Raw genomic sequence first — 16057 nt, forward strand, 5'->3', positions numbered from 1 at the left:
TGGAGAGAAAACACATAATAGAACTGCTTGGAAGTACTTAGAAGATAGGCTAAGTAACAGTCTACATAGAGTTTTAAGAAGAAGTCATGTTACAGCAAACTACTCGCCTTCCATAGAAAAAATATAATCCTGCGTATAGGAGAAAAACTATTAATGATACACTTTCATTTCAGCCATGCTTCTGACATCCCCTTATGGGTTTTACAGCTTTTCTCTTAGATCTGGTAACATTAAATATTTTCATTAATATCATAGAAGATGGAATAAAGTATTTGCTTCACATTTGCAGACTGTATCACACTGTGACAAGCTCATAGGACTTTAGAGGACACAATTAAAATATAAAATCACATGAGAACTTCTAGAAATGGTTTGAAGAAATAGGTTGCATTCTATCAAGACAAGCGCAAACTCTCATATTTACTTTTAACCTGTCAATTGTATAAACACCTGCATAAAGGCAGCAGTTCTGCAAAAAAGGATCTGCAAATGAGAGTGGTTTGCAAACCAAACGTGGTCAGTAACATCGTGCTTTTGCAGAGTCCTGGAATGGGTTGTTCGAAACAGGGGGTGCTGTGTGCTATAATGCATGACTTACCCCTGTTCTCTAACCCAGGTGAACTACTGTTTCCAGCCTGAGTGTAATTCAAAAAAAGCTAAGAGTTAACTGGAGCAAACAGGGTGAACAAGAATGACCAGAGGTCTATAAATAATGACAATGAGGAAAGTCTGAAAGACTGAAGAGAGTAAAAGAAGGAGAGGAGACAACATAAGAAATTTTAAATATACAATGCTTATTGCAAAGAGGAAAGTGATATATTATTCTTCATGTCCCCTGAGGTAGGAGAATGCTTAGTGGGCTCAAACCAAGCAAGGAATAATTATGTTAAGATTCAGGAAAATCTTTTTATCGGTAGATGAACTTACAGATTGGAACAAATTGCCTCAATGGACTCCATCTGGAGTGGACTCCATCCACTATTTGTTTTTGTTTTTTTAAATTACTTGGCTAAGCGTCTGCCCAAGAAGGCTCATGCAAAGCTGAACTGGCCCACAGTAGGCAATGCCTGCAGCTAGCCCGCCGTCACTCAAACGCAGCAGCCACCGACCCAACGGGGCGCTCCAGCTTTTATCGATGCGAGTGCTGACTGCACGTAAAGCATCTACATCTATAGCATCAAACTATTACTTGCATAGAGATAAGGGGTACGATCGGATTTTAAAAAGCCATGTCCAGCTTTAATTTTCACACTTCAGAGCAAGGCTGTTTGTTGTGCCATTTCCACCCTCTACAGATTCTTCACAGGTCACTGTTCTCTTACAAAGGATGCAAGAGAAAAACTTCCTTTAATCGATAAACAAAGCTAGGTAGCTTTGTTCTCTCTATTTAAATCCAGTTTGGAAACGCATCAACTGCTGCTTCCATAGCTGCAACTTTTTTCTGAGTATTTTTTCCTGCCGAATTGTAAACAGGAATGTCTGAGAACATATGATAAATAATAATCCTATCTTAAAAAACTAAAGTCATCTTTCTTCTAAGATACCCTCAGAATGTCCTATACCTCATATTTCTATCAAATCTAAAGATATTAGAGTTCTCTATTTTCAACCTTGTGAATCTAGAATCATCAGCCTAGATCGTAGAATGGTTTGGGTTGGAAGGGACCTTAAAGATCATCTAATTCCAACCCCCCCTCATAGGCAGGGACACCTCCCACTAGAGCAGGTTGCTCAAAGATAGATATATTACAGTTGTTTGAATAAACAACTTCCACTCTCTTCTGTTTTGATTCAAGTCATTTTTTAACTTTCTCCTTTAAAGCCAGAAAATCTGACTCCCAGGCACCTTTCTGCTCCCACCACCTCTCCAGCCCTTTGATTAGGTTTTCTCTTTCAGTCTTCCTTTTTTCTCTGTTATAATTCTGGTTACGGGTCTCCTTTCAGACTGATTTATAAACCTCTGAAGACCTGTGAGGAAAACCACATTATTTCACAGAAACTAATAAAATATTTGACCATCACATTGGCAGTAACAAAGAACTGCTTTTAACCACAAACTTTTTTTTTTTTTTCAGTTCTTTCTATGATGGGAAGAAGTCTTTGTGTTTAGGTTGCAATTTTGGGTGACTTTCCTAGTAGCTCAAGAACTGCATTTATTTCATTTTTTTTCCTCTAGCTGCCTAGAGCCTGGTAGTCTTAAAGCAGACAAACTTTGCAGTACCCGTGCAATATCTGCCATTCTACCCATGAACACACCTGAGATCCAAACACAGCATGCTGGGCACCTGTATTCACCTTCTCTCACAGATGGGAAGTCATTTAAGTAACTGAGAACCTCCTGTCAGTCACTTTGCTCACAGAATCAGCAATCTCAATCATTCCTTGAGTCACTGCTGATCAGTAATCCCCCGGATTGTTTTACACCTACCCAGGAAATGCCACTATTTTCTCTGTGACAGGCAAGTAGCTTCCTGCAGCCCATAAGGAAAAATGCAGCGTCGCAATGAAAGAATTTACCAGGGACATGGAGACCTGACAGTTTGTCGCTATTTTTCTCAAGCCTAGATGACTGCAGGTTACTTTACAGAGTGAAGGGCTTAACGAACTTTTGCAGCTATCTCTGGAAGTCACTGCTCTTCTGAAAACAGCGGATTTCATGGGTGAGGGAAGTATTTTTCAGGGTAGAATGATTCTGAAAAGTGGCTGAGGTGCTGGTGGACGCCGTGTGGGACCTGTTACTGGCCTAAGGGTTTCCAGTTAAGTTCATATATGAGCAGTGCATTACACCTCGCGCTTGCAAATATTTCAAATGCATGTTCTGAATACTACTATTAGGAGATAACATTATGTATGATAATAGAAAGTATGAGATATCATTCAAATGTGCAAATACCAACCTGGGTTTCATGCTGGACAGCCTGTATTTCTTCAGCGAATAAATTCCTCCAGAACACAGGGAAGGAAACCTGCCTATAGTCACTGCTCTCATTGCTGCCCAGCATTTTATTATCAACAAATTCTTACTGTCACAGCTTTCAGTAGTGTCTTGGGTACATGGTACAGGATTGCAATAGCAAATGCTATTCTTGTAAATCCAGAAAGTATTTATTAGAGCATTTGCATGTTACTAATAACTACCTAGATGAAAGGTACCTGTCCTCTCTGTGAAATCATGTGTGGTTCTTAAATCCTCTGCACTGAAAAATATAAATAAAAAATAAAAACAAACAATCCAAAACATTCACTTACTAGTCAGCACTCTTACATTTGCACTCCATCTCGCTGGGCAGGTATGAATGACTTGTGTCTTTCAAGATTTATTGCTGCAATTCCTCTCTTTAAAAAGCCTAGCGGTTTCAGCTCCCTACCTGCCCAGCAGCACTGAGCACCAGGGACATATCCCCTTTCTACACTCAACGTCATTGCACCAGTGTGAGATGTAAGGCCTTCAAAGTTACTACAACAAACCCCCAAACCCTACTTTTAACATTTGTATAAGAAAATGAACAGTTTAGATATTTTGTCCCATGTAGCTTTCCTTCTCCGTGAGGAGTAAGCATCTCAGAAAGAGAATAATCCTGTTATGGCATAGACGCAACGTGGAGATCTTTTCTTGGCCCTCTTGGACACAGCCCACAGTTTTCTAACATGGGTTCCTGAGGCACTAATACAGCATAACCAAACCCCAAAATGTTATAGATCCGTGCAGAAACAATCTACAAAGTTTATTAAGAGTAAAAGCATTCTGAAGTATGGCAGAGTGTGAAAAGAAAAAAGACTTTTTGATACAGTGAATTGTAACACAGGTCTCCAGTCCTATACCACAGAGCAGCAAGACCAAAGCCACAGCTTTTTGAGCTGGAGACTAACATCTTATAAGGAAAAAAGAAAAAAAAAAAGAAAAGGAAAAAAAAAGTTTCACAGCTAAGCAAACTCTCCAACATGACTGAAAGTGTGATCACCATCATTTTCTGCTGTCCTGGTGCTCAGCATGAATACTGAACTCTTACAAGTTCTGAGGATCATCGAAATGGCAAGCCCCATCCTCTCCCAGCAGTAAAATTCCTAAGAAGATGATCGTAAAATCTACTTAAAATCCTTAATATCACATAGGAACAGTACAACCTGCTAGCACTGTACTTCAGTTTTCCTGTGAATAGGGCATTAAACTTGAGCACCATGCTGGACTTTCCAGCTGGACTGGTATTCGCCACAAGGAGCCTTCAGACCTCAGCTACAGTACACCTTTTTGGGTGAAAGCAGAGGATTTAATGAGACTTTTTAATCAAGCCCCCAGAAGCCAGTTTGGCAACTGCGCTCCTCCATCACCTGGATTTGGAAGAAACTGTCAAAAACCTCTAAAGCTTGCTTCCTGTGGGCATCGGCTTCCCAGTTCCTTGGTGCAAGGACTACACCGTGTCATGGAAAGCCTGCACCAGTATTTTACCTGCCCATCACTGTGGTGTCACAGTGTTCATTGTGATCAAGACAGAAATAGAAACAAATAACAAAAATGGTTCATATAACTACTGTATCCAGAAGAAAAGAAGATCCAGGAATGAGGCTGTGGATTTATCCTGGAAAGATGTACAACAGAAAATCTGATTTACTTGTTCTTTCTTTATTTAAAAAACATGTATGAAATATTACCTAATGCCTAAAAGAAGAAAAATTAGATGAAGAGAATATTACAAATATTATTTAGGTTGTAGGTACAGTAGATTTAATGAGATGAGATGAGATGATGATAGGCTTTTAGTATTGCTTCATGCTGAGGGAAGAAGAGCAATCACATACTGTTTTCAAAAAAGAGCAATATGCGCAAGAACCTAATTATCGTAACTCATCCACATAACTCAACCTAATTACCCACTCACCCATAATTGAGTATTTTCTCATATTTATTAGGTGCTCATGCTTTTCTTAGCACGGCTGCACAGGTCAGCAGAGCCCTGCCAGGAGCGCGGTGTCCCTGTGTCCCCCTGCTCCTGCCGAGTGCCACGGGGCGCCGCTGGCTGCGGCGGGGCTCTCGCCATCAGTCCGTGGGGAGCAGCAGGCACTTCGGCTCATGGCCCAGACACCGACCTCCGCTTGTAGGAATCAGCCTGCCCAGGTACAGCAGCAGAACCCCAGGAGGACCTGGGAGTGTGCTAACAGAGAAATGGGTGAACAAGAGCGGAGGCAGAGCAGGTGGCAGGAGGTGGGAGAGGAGACGAAGGAGGCTTTGGCTTGACGAGAGCGAGGTAGTGTAGGACACCAACGACAGAGGGCCTAGGGTTGCCTTGTACAAATGGCTGTATATATGTGCACTTAGACTCACCAAATCATACAATCACAGAATATCCCGAGTTGGAAGGGACTCACAAGGACCATCGAGTCCAGCTCCTGGCTCCACACAGGTTCCCCAGGAATCAAACCAAGCACCTGAGAGCGTTGTCCAAACGCCTTGAACTCCGGCAGGCTCGGTGCTGTGACCACTGCCCCGGGCAGCTGGTTCCAGGGCCTGGCCACCCGCTCGGTGAAGAACCTTTCCTTAACATCCAACCTGAATCTGCCCTGACACAGCTTCGTGTTGTTCCCTCAGGTCCACTCCTCCTCCCCTAAAATATACTTAACTATCCCTTCTCTTAAAAATCACCTTACGTGCAGGTTTAACTGTATTCAAGTCATATGGCAATATGGAGGTGGGACCTGATGTGTATGTGGAAGGGATTTTGTAAGAGAGAGAAGGTGAGCGGGCTGGGGACCCCAGAGGTCATTTTCAGTCTCCTGCCTTTGTCAAAAAGATAGCGCTCAATAAGAAATACCAAATTTTTTCTTACCTCAGACTGACCACCTGAGCAGATCAGCAGAGGGAGACAAACAGTTCTGCTCTTAGAAGCAGTGATTTAAATGAAGTTTGGTATTCTTTCTCTTAATTTCTTCACTTTATTCATCTAGTCACCTTCTGCTTTTCTCTTTTGCCTTCCATCTAATCGGTCTAGCGTAGCCAGCCAACACTTATTTTAATCCACAGCACTCTGCTGTGACCAAACGAGCAAGCCAAGCATAGCCCTGAGCAACTTAAATTCAATAAAAAGGATTCTGTCCTCTGAAGACTGTTTTGAAGAAAACAGGAGTAACTCAGTCAAAGCTTCTTCTGAGTGAACGCAGACTAAACTGCTGTCTACCAGTGTATAATTGCACTGGTTGCATGCCGTGAGCCTCTGCTGCACCACTAAGTAAATTACATGTATCGAGTGACAGATGATGCATTCTCCTTTCTTCTCCTCTCTCCCCATTCATTTTTCTTCTTTAAGAAGAAACAGGCTTGGATTTCAAGAATTAACTCTGAGATCCGGCTCAAAACTATTTTGGCCCAGTAAGACTTCAAGCAAAGGCTTTTCCTCTAAAAATGTTAATAGAATGTATTTGTATTCATATTACAAGTGACATTTATTACAGTAACAAGCCTGCAGAAGGCAGCTTTAACATTTTATCTAATTTGAGAAAATGCAGAAACTGATGGACTGAGTCAGATCCATCACCACAAAGTCCACTGTACAATTTCCAGCAGTGATCATTGTCAACCACTTCAAAGAAAAGAATAAACAACTTTGCATTAGGCTGTTGTATGAACAGCTTCTGCATCTGGAATCCTCTTAATTTCTAGCAGTTAGAGCATGTTAAAAAAAAAAAAAGCATATTATATCAGAGAAATAGGGCTGGAGAGGACATCAAGAAATAATTTTGTTCACATCAGCATATCCCCGATATTCCCAACAGACACTGGTCTGTCTTGGTTTTAAAGTCTCCAAATACTCTATGGCTCCCTTATGGCAGTTCATTCTCAACCTCTACTTTCATTAAGGTCTAGATTCATAGAAAAATATAGGTGAGAAGGGACCTCTGGAGGTTTCCAGTCCTTGTACTGCTCAGAGTAGGGCCAATTCACAGCAGATTGCTCGAGACCTCTTCCAGCTGAGCTCTGACTATCTCCAAGGACAAAGATTCCACTTCTTCTCTGGACAACCTCTTCCAGTATTTGACCATCATCATGGTGAAATGGTTTTCCCAATATATAGTTGGAATTTCCTTCTTGTAACTACGGCCTGTTGCTTCTCTTCCTTTCACTGTGCACCTCTGCTATGTCTGGCTCACCAGCTATCAGCAACCAGCCGTAAGATCCCCCTTTGCTTCCTCTTCTCCATGCTGAACATACCCAGCCCTCTCAGCACCTCCTCCTACATCTTGTAGGACAGCCACTAAACATCCTACTGGCCTCTGGGTGCGCTCCGCTATGTCCACATCTCAAACTGTGCAGCGCAGAACCAGACACAGTAGTTCTGATGTGGCCTCATCAGTGCTGAATGGAGGGGAGAAGTCATTCTTGGCCAGAGACCCTTACCGTCCTGGCTGCACTCTTGCCAATAATGTCCTGCACGTGCTTGATTGCTGTGCTGCAAGGGCACACTCCTGGCTCCTTTTGCCCACCAGTGCTTCCAGGTCCTCTTCTGCAAAGCCGCTTCCAGCCCGAGGGCGCTCAGCCTGCAGCACTGCAGGGGGTTACCCTGTCCCGGGTGCAGGACTGGCACGTAGCTCTGTTAAACTGCATGAAGGCGTTCAGAAGACGTGCAGATGTGGTGCTCAGGGACGTGGTTTAGGTGAAGACTTGGCAGTGCTAGGTTAGCGGTTGGACTTGATGATGTTAGAGGTCTTTTCCAACCTAAATGATTCTATGATTTTATGGTTGCCAGCTCATTCCTCCAGACTGCCAAGGACTCTTGAGTTAGTACCAAACAATGATGTCCTGACATCTGTGTTACCTGTTCTAATAGTTGCTGTGCTAGTTCAAAGCCACCTGACTACTCTGCTGTACTTACCTGCCATAAAGAATATGTTACATGTGCTACAACATATGTTTACCTTCAGCAGTAAAGACTGGTGCAAACAACCCATTGGGCATCTTTGCTTTGGTCTTCTCTCTCCTGACTAATCTTCAGCATCTTGGTCTTCAGAGAGCCCTACTGATTCTGTACTGATTATCCTACTTTTGATGGTATTGAAAATCTTTTTACTACAGACTTCAGCATCCTTTGAGAAGTGCTCTTTTTATTCTCTCCGTCTCTGAATTTCCTGTTAACATTTAACCAGACATGTTTACGGGCTTTCTTGTGCGTTTCATTCAGGCAAGCTCTCCATTTCTTCAATGCCATCCTTTCCTTAGGACACCCTCCTTAGCTTTCTTACTGACCCATAAAAACAGTTTTTTGTATGGTTTTGTTTTCTTTTTGAATTTTGACACACAGCTTTCCTAGGCGTATAATACAGCATTCTTAACAGTCTCCAGGCAGCTTACAGTCTGTTTTTTTTTTGAATGATCCTTTTAGGATTTTTTCTTATTGTTTCATTTTGACATAGCTCCCTTTCTTGAAACTGAATATCTGCATACTGGATTTATTTGGCAAGCTCCCTCCTGCTGTTAAATCTAAGTGTGTGATGGTTACTAGTACAGATCAGCCAACACAGCTAACCCCACGTGAACTCACACTGGTGCACCATGTAGAACTAAATTCAGGAGGGATTCTTTTTGTGGACTGTAAAACTAGTGTTCAAGGAAACATCCCTTATTGCACTCAAATGAGTTTCTGCATCCCCCTCTGAAAAGGTATTGACTTAGTCTCTATGTGGGTAGCTGAAATCTCCCACTGCTACTTACCTGTCCCAAATTTTGCAGCTTGTCTTTTCTCACTTAACATTTCTTGATCACTACCATCATCTAATCAGGGGGGCGGTATTTCTTCTCTATTATTAAAAATTTGGAATTTCAACTGACAAGGATTCTGCAGTTCTCCTCTTTTTCTGTGATACTTTTATATTGTTACACTGTGTATTTCCTTTATGTACAATATCATTCCCTTGCCTGCATGTCCTGCTGTATCGTTCCTGTAAAGCTGGCTGCCATATACCCAATGATTATCTTTCTTTTACTGGGTCTCTGGCTGTTATATAGGGGATGTCATTTGGTCTTCCAGATTTCAATTCCATATGGGCAGAAAAAATGATTCCCTATTTTTTTTGCTTTTGAATTTCCCAGCCTCTGAATTGCTCCTCTCTTTGTTTGACATTATAAGAATAATTAAAAAAAAGGTGTGTGGCTGGCAAATCCCCGATATTCCACATCGCACAAGCAATGAACCCTCCCAAGCGAGCCCTGCAGCTGTGGCATGCAGTCCCAGGACTGCAGGTTGTTCCTCCCTGAGCTGCGATGGCCAGCTTGGACACCAGTCACACCAGGGCTGGCTAAGGAAGGGTGATCTCCTGTTGGCAAGTAATAATTAGAAGCTGCCATGAAGATGCCATGCATTTGGAAGAGTGCCTAAAACTCTGATTCCTTCAGAATATGAAAAGTATGTCTATTTTGGCTGCTATTTTTTGACTGTGAATTAACACTGGATCTAGTAAATAACCTTAGGTTCTGTGCTATTGAGCTTTGGACACGACGGAAGCACACTACTGTTACTCTCAGGTCCTTCTTTCTCTACTACATTTCTGTCCCTGATGCCTCCCTACAGGGTAACTTACTTAGATGAAAAGAAAGCAGTGGTTTATCAAAGGTGTTTGAAAGTCTTAATAAACTCTAAATGCTGCTTCCTTTACATCCAAAGAAGTTGCTTCATTTTTGACCTCTTTCAGTACTACTAAGTACACACAAACAATTTGAGGTGATTTACAGCTTTTTAAATGATTAGGATCTTTCAGAACCCATATTATGACACATTAGTTTCTGTTACTGGAAAAAGTCAAGTCATGAGTAAGAATTCTTCCACCATCTGCCAGATTGAAACTGATTCAGCACTTACTATCTCAATAGTTTTACGTGAAGACTACGTAAAATCCTCTTTTTTCATCTAAAACAGAAAATTTACACTGTCTTGCTTTAATATTCAACATGAACATAGTTTTAGTGAAATGAATGACTTCAGAAATGCAAATATACTATTGGATTGAGATACTGTGAATTGATAGCTAAAAACATTCTAAAAGTGCAATTCTTTTTTAATTAAAGAGAAATATCTGTTCCCATCTGTACCACGAAGTCAGATCACTGGCTGATCACACGCCGAAGAAAATTACAAGACGGCATGAGCTGACCTTGCTGGAAAGGACTTGAAAGTATTTATACAGCAAGATGTAATGAAAAGATGAATGAAGACGCTGATGTTAAAATACTCCTCTTGTGACACTAATGGGTGGCAGGAAACATAAATCCTGCCACAGCGGTAAGGCAGTTAAGCGAGGTCATTCCTGCTGCCAGAGGCTGTTGAAGGCGAAGCCTGTATGTGATATGCTATCCGGATAACAGCATGTTTTGCCACAGCGACTGCCTAGAGCAGCAGCGAGGGAGCCTTGGCTGCATTTTGCTCATAGCTGTTCTAGCAGGGCTAACGACACGCGCCTCCAGCAGGCAGGCAGAGCAGCCAGGTGTTGCAATACGTGTTACGCAGCACACGCTGTGGCAATGAAAAGGGCAGCTGTAATTTGAGGGATCTCCACTGCTGCTCCGTACACATGGAGGAACAACCCTGTCATCACTGCTCTGCTTTTGTGAGCATAAAGCAACACAAAGACAGATTGCCCTGCCATTTAGACTGCAACTATTCTACTGAATTTCCGTAAACTCTTAATTGCCATGATGCTCTGTGGCAAGTTTCTGTTAAAGCAGTATTTATTTTTACCAATTTAAAGCTGGTTGGGTGTTTGTTCTAATTTTTTCTATAGTAAGTGACTGCAACCATAAAAATACCTCTCTCTCTTTCTGCCTTTCAGGCTCTTTCTCTCTGGAATAAATATATTCCATCACATTTGTTCCATGATTTGTTTTCCTCGGGTATCTACTTACTCATCTCTTCTCTAGACTAAGTAGGACTGATCTGCTTATTCTCTCGTCTCCCCTGACCTCGTTTCTCATCATTTGTACTGTCATTTCCTCTTCCCCAGCCGTTTGAGAAAGCAGTTTTGTGCTAGGCTAGGCGAAGAGAACGAGGCAGGCGTGCTGCTCTTGGCATCAGGTGCATGAAGAAAAGATGACAATTTCAGGGAGCCTACTAACTTTAAGCTACTAATTAAACTCTGAAAAACACCTTCCACGCGTTCCATACGCAGTAAAAATAGATGAATAATAAAACCTGGAGCCGGTTCATTTACTTACTGCATTCCCAGCCTCTGCAGCCAGCCGGGCGGCGTATCTGGCAATCAGCCGGTGCTCCTCATCCAGCCTGCCGGGGCTGTCCAGGGCGCTGCGGGGAGAAGCCACAACAGCCGTCAGCACCCGTGCCAGGGCAACAGGGGAATGGGGCATTGGTGTTGCAGGGACACAGCTACCCGAAACAGGAGTCGTACTGGAAGTAACCCGGCTCATTCCCTTTTTCATTCCCCTTCCAAAGTGGGGGCTGCTCTCGAGACCTTACATCTCGCAGCATTTCCTCCAGGACGCATACACTCTACTTTTAAATGGCTAAAATAATTAATCTTTAATAATTAATAAACTAATATAATTAGTTTTCAACAACTCATAAATACATATAATTAGGAAAAAATCAGTTTGTCTCTGAGGAGGCCCTCTGAAAACCCTTTTGGCTTACTCTGGGTGAAAAGGGTGCCTATATGAATGATGAAGGAGCAAAGCTTCATCCTCGGGGGATCTGGGGTGACAAGTGCCAAAGCAGAACAGTCACCAGGAGGAGGAATGGAGGGATGCAGCCCGGCCCAAGCAGAACATCCTCTGTCACTGAACAACATGAACTAAAACGCAACCGTCACTTTGGAAGTCAGCCTGACAAAACCCAACCATGCAGAACACGGTGATTTGAGACTGGGTCCTTCACACCTCAGCTAGCAGAGGATGAAACAACCGCAGCTGCCCTGCATCGCCCCGCGCAGACAGCCTGTAGCTGTCTTGGAAATGGTGCTGAAAGGGATGCTAAAAATATTTCCCCTAATCATCAGCAACCGTGACAGCACCATCAAGTGACAGACGAAACAGACACGAATACTGAAAAAGGACAAGTGGGGTCGAGACAAGAGGTGCCCGGTCCCCGAGATCAGGAGGTGGACAGCAGCACCCAGACCTTCCTCACAGCTAACGTGAGCATCATCCCGTCTGCGTGTGCGGGCTGTGATCAGACTGGGACTCCAGTTAGTGCCGGGAGCACTGACCTAGTCGCTAGCACTCACAAATAACTGCCTTTTAACTATACACACACGGAACAAACGGTAACTTTCAAGCTGCAGTAACTGAAATCAGCCCGCGTTAAGATCCACTAGCAATGCAGTTTTGTGGCATAGTGGCTTTGCCACCACAAAACACCAGTGGAGAGCCACAGGAAAAGCAGCTTCCTAAGACAACATCAGACTGAACTATTTGATAGTTGCTTGTTGTCTTTTTTTTTTTTGTTGCACAAAAGATTTCCATCACAGTCTCCCTTTAATAGGGAGCCAGTGAATTAGTTATATAAACCAAAACATCATTAGCTGAAAATCAACATTAACGTGGAAATGAGCAACGTGTTTCATGATCACAGCCTTCCGAATGCTATCCTTGATGTTTCATGTGGGATTCATAAATACCTTGTTGGCAGCCTTAAATTACACGGTGCTGTACCTGTACGCATTTGCAATGAAATTCAGGATCAGAATCACACCGCAAAAAAACAGCGGAGAAAAAGAGATACATATCTAACACACAATAAAAGCTACTTTCAGTCCCCATTACCACTTTACAAGATAATTTACATTTCTTTAAGCCTAATTTCACAGATTTATGCTGACATTATTCAAAGAACCAAACCTATGTTGTATAAATTATGTTTATATAAAAACACAGATATACCTTTGTAAAGCCAAATTTAACAAATTGAGCTCTTTTGAGACTCAAAGTCAGTCTGTGTTTGAGATGGCACAGAAACAACGCACTGAATTTGACAGATGTACTACTACAATTTACACAGATGGGGTCCAGATTATTATAAATTACAGCACTACGCCTCCGTGTTTGGCCTGCTGGGGATTAGTGTGAAGGCACTCGGCTCTCAGCAAGCACCAAATAGTGCAAAGGAAGGAACTGGTGAAAGGTGAGATAAAACAGTGGGAAAAGAGAAGTAAAAGAACAAAAAATGGAGTCTTTACACCAGGCTTGGTGATCTCACCTCATGCTAATTTTTTATTTTTGTTTTTTGAAGGCGAACTATTTTTCCCATCCCACTTGCTGCATTTGATACTGGTTTTGGTCAGATCACCTCTGTAATTTAGTCTGCTCAAGTTTTCCTGCTGTTACAGGAATACAAACCATCCCATCCCATTCACCCTCCCATAAGCTGCTATCTCCTAATACCTCTCTCAGTTCCTGGACCTACTGCCTCCTCTTACCTGAGTGACAATATTAGACAGTAGTTACTGACAATTTCTTACCTTCTCAAGGAAATGCTGTAGTTATACGTGTACATATATATATATATATCTTTTGCTTTTAGAAATATTTTCTGTCCAGAGAGGAAGTGGAGTTCAGGAAGACCTCCTGAACCTCCTGTGTGCTCACTGACACACAACACAGATTTAAAGTGGGATGCGCAAGGCACCCCTGCAACGCACCTCGCTGTAGGACTAACAAGGCATTAAAAACAACCTGAAAAACATTTTGGGATTCTTTACATTGCTCTGTGAAGGAAAACTCACTTCCTTGTAGTTCTCAGGGGGACAGGAAAGGGAGAAAACAGGGAGGATAACCCTGGCTGCAGCCCAGAGCTCAGAAGGGAGGAGGGCACACGAAGGAGTTTGGAGATTTGCCAGGCGGCAGACTTTTGGAAAGGTAATGCCATAGATTTCCCTGTCCTAAAAATACTGTCTGGTCTATTTTGATAACTTTGTGCTACTTACAGAGCACTGATTAGTCAAACCGTGAGGTCTCCCGCTTCCCCCTTTGAGCCAGGCAGTACCTGCCACCCTGTGAAAGGGCCGGAGGGGCTGGGGCAGCGCGCTTCTGGCGAGCTCCAGCCTCGGAACAACCGCGGGTGGACGCGGAGCAACCGGGGCCACAGGGGGAACCCCTGGGGCAACAGGGAGAGCAAAGGGGGCTTGGCAGGACAAAGCAGCTCTTTTCTGCCAGGGTCGTCCCCTGCTCCAGCTGGGCAGGTCGATGCGTAAATGCTGGAGTTAACCCGAAGGTGAGAGCGGGGGCACCGGCAGGAGGACCGGGGCAGGGGCAGGGGCCACTCAGAAGCCTGCACTTCTGTGGGCTTAAAGCTCACGTGAAGCCATACCCAGGGGAAAAAAAACAAACATCCACTCAGGGGGCAGATGTAGTCTGCAAAGGGAAAGCCGAGATGGCAGTGCCCTGCTGTCAAACACTAACACAGAAACAAGCTCGGACAGCCCAACTACTGGCCAGGGCTGGGGGACTGGTGAAGGGTGCAGGAGATGGTCAGACACGGTGGGAGCTTTGAGATCTTCGGCTCCTTGCAAAACTGCTTCGGAGTTCACGATGCAGAGAAGGGGCAGAGGGCGGCAAGCAGAAGGCTTGGTTTATTCTTCCAGCACTGAGTCGAAGGTCCAAATGTCCCAGGTGCCAGGAAACGATGCGAGGAAACAGTCTCAAATTGTGCTAGGGGAGGTTTAGATGGAATATTAGGCAGAATTTCTTCATGGAGAGGGTGGTGAGGTGTTGGAACGGGCTGCCCGGAGCACCGGTGGAGTCCCCATCCCTGGAGGCATTTAAGAGATGTGTGGACGTGGCTCTGTGATGGGACTTCGTAGGTAAGGCTGATGGTTGGACGTGGTGGCCCTGAAGGTCTCTTCCAGCCAAGGTGATTCTGCGATTCTAGTGGCGACCCAAGAGTAAGCATCCTGGGGATAGAATTTCTTCAAGGAAAGCGATTTTCTCTTTTCACTCTGCTTTAAAGTCAGTGGTGCTGCAGGCAACTGTGGTTTCAGAGAGTCGGGATTTTAAAGGAAACCAAATCAAAGCAGCCACGCATCTAACTAGCCATCTGTCCGTCTATAGCAACTGACCAAAAGTAAAACACAGAAACGTGGTGGCCAGCTATTCTGCAGGAAACGCAGAATACAGAATACATAAAAATAATGACACTTCCAGTAGGGCCACTTAATGTTTTTCAGGTGAAAAGCAGAGCTGGCATAGAGGCTCCACGCAGATCACGGAAAGGGGCAGGCGTGCCGAATGAAGGGGAATGTACGTTATGAATGCCCAGATTAAGAAATATGTAACAAGCAACTGTTCAAGTAATAACATAAAGCTCATCAGCTTTGTAAGCTTTCTAACTGTGTGCTGCACAACTCGCTGCACTCTGCAGCTGTCTTTGCCTGTGGCACATCCTTTAGGGTGGGGTTTTCTGTTAATTCTTTGGAAAGCACTTAGCTACCATAATAATACAGTCGCTGGAAAAAAATAAAAATATATTATTGTAAAATAAATGAAGTCCACTGAGCTCTGTTTGCTATAAGCCTTATGTAGCTTTGATGGACTTTTTGGTTGGAGGACATCAGTGAATTAAATAATTCTTAATACAATGAAAAATCTCAGGGATGGAGCTGGCCATGGATTAAAGGCTCTCAAAGGCTGGCTGAAGGACGTGAAAAGATACTCGACGATAAAGAGCAAATGTAAGTGTACACAACATCAGTGACTGGAAGTGGAAGAAAAATAAGTACAAATTTGCAGCAGGGCTCTTTTTTAAGCATAATTAGTCACTGGGACAGATTTTCAGTGTGATGAGCAGCTTCTCCATCACAGGGCTCTCTGAAAGCCACATCTGTGGACAGACAAGGTGTTAGGCTCTGCACCGCAGTAACTGGTGTGAAACATCCGAGGAGGTGCTCTGGTGGTCTCTTCTGGTCCCAAAGACCTGGCAGGAGAAGGCCCGTGATGAATGTAAGAAGAGCAGCGGGGCCAGAAGAGCAGCCCAGCAGCCTGCCTCCAGCAGCAGCCCAGAGCGGCTGCAAACAGGAGAGCACAGGAGAGGAGGCCACTGATGGCTGCACAGCAAGCGCTGCCTGACGTGGC

At 43.7% G+C, this 16057-nt stretch overlaps 1 protein-coding gene across 21 annotated transcripts in view; it reads right to left on the reverse strand.

The window, feature by feature from the left end:
- DTNB (dystrobrevin beta) overlaps window positions 1–16057 on the reverse strand; it is a 201932-nt gene that overhangs the window by 72232 nt on the left and 113643 nt on the right. For 18 of the 21 annotated variants that reach the window (XR_014581891.1, XR_014581892.1, XR_014581893.1 and 15 more), the window contains one exon: window positions 11192–11279. Coding sequence is in view for 15 of the 21 variants with exons in the window: in XM_083829783.1 (XP_083685909.1) it covers window positions 11192–11279 (88 nt within the window). In the remaining 6 variants the exon portion in view is untranslated. The other 3 variants (XM_083829788.1, XR_014581895.1, XM_083829785.1) reach the window with 3 other exon arrangements.

This window comes from Anser anser (assembly GCF_964211835.1).
Source record: "Anser anser genome assembly, chromosome: 3".
Classification (NCBI taxonomy): Eukaryota; Metazoa; Chordata; class Aves; order Anseriformes; family Anatidae; genus Anser; species Anser anser.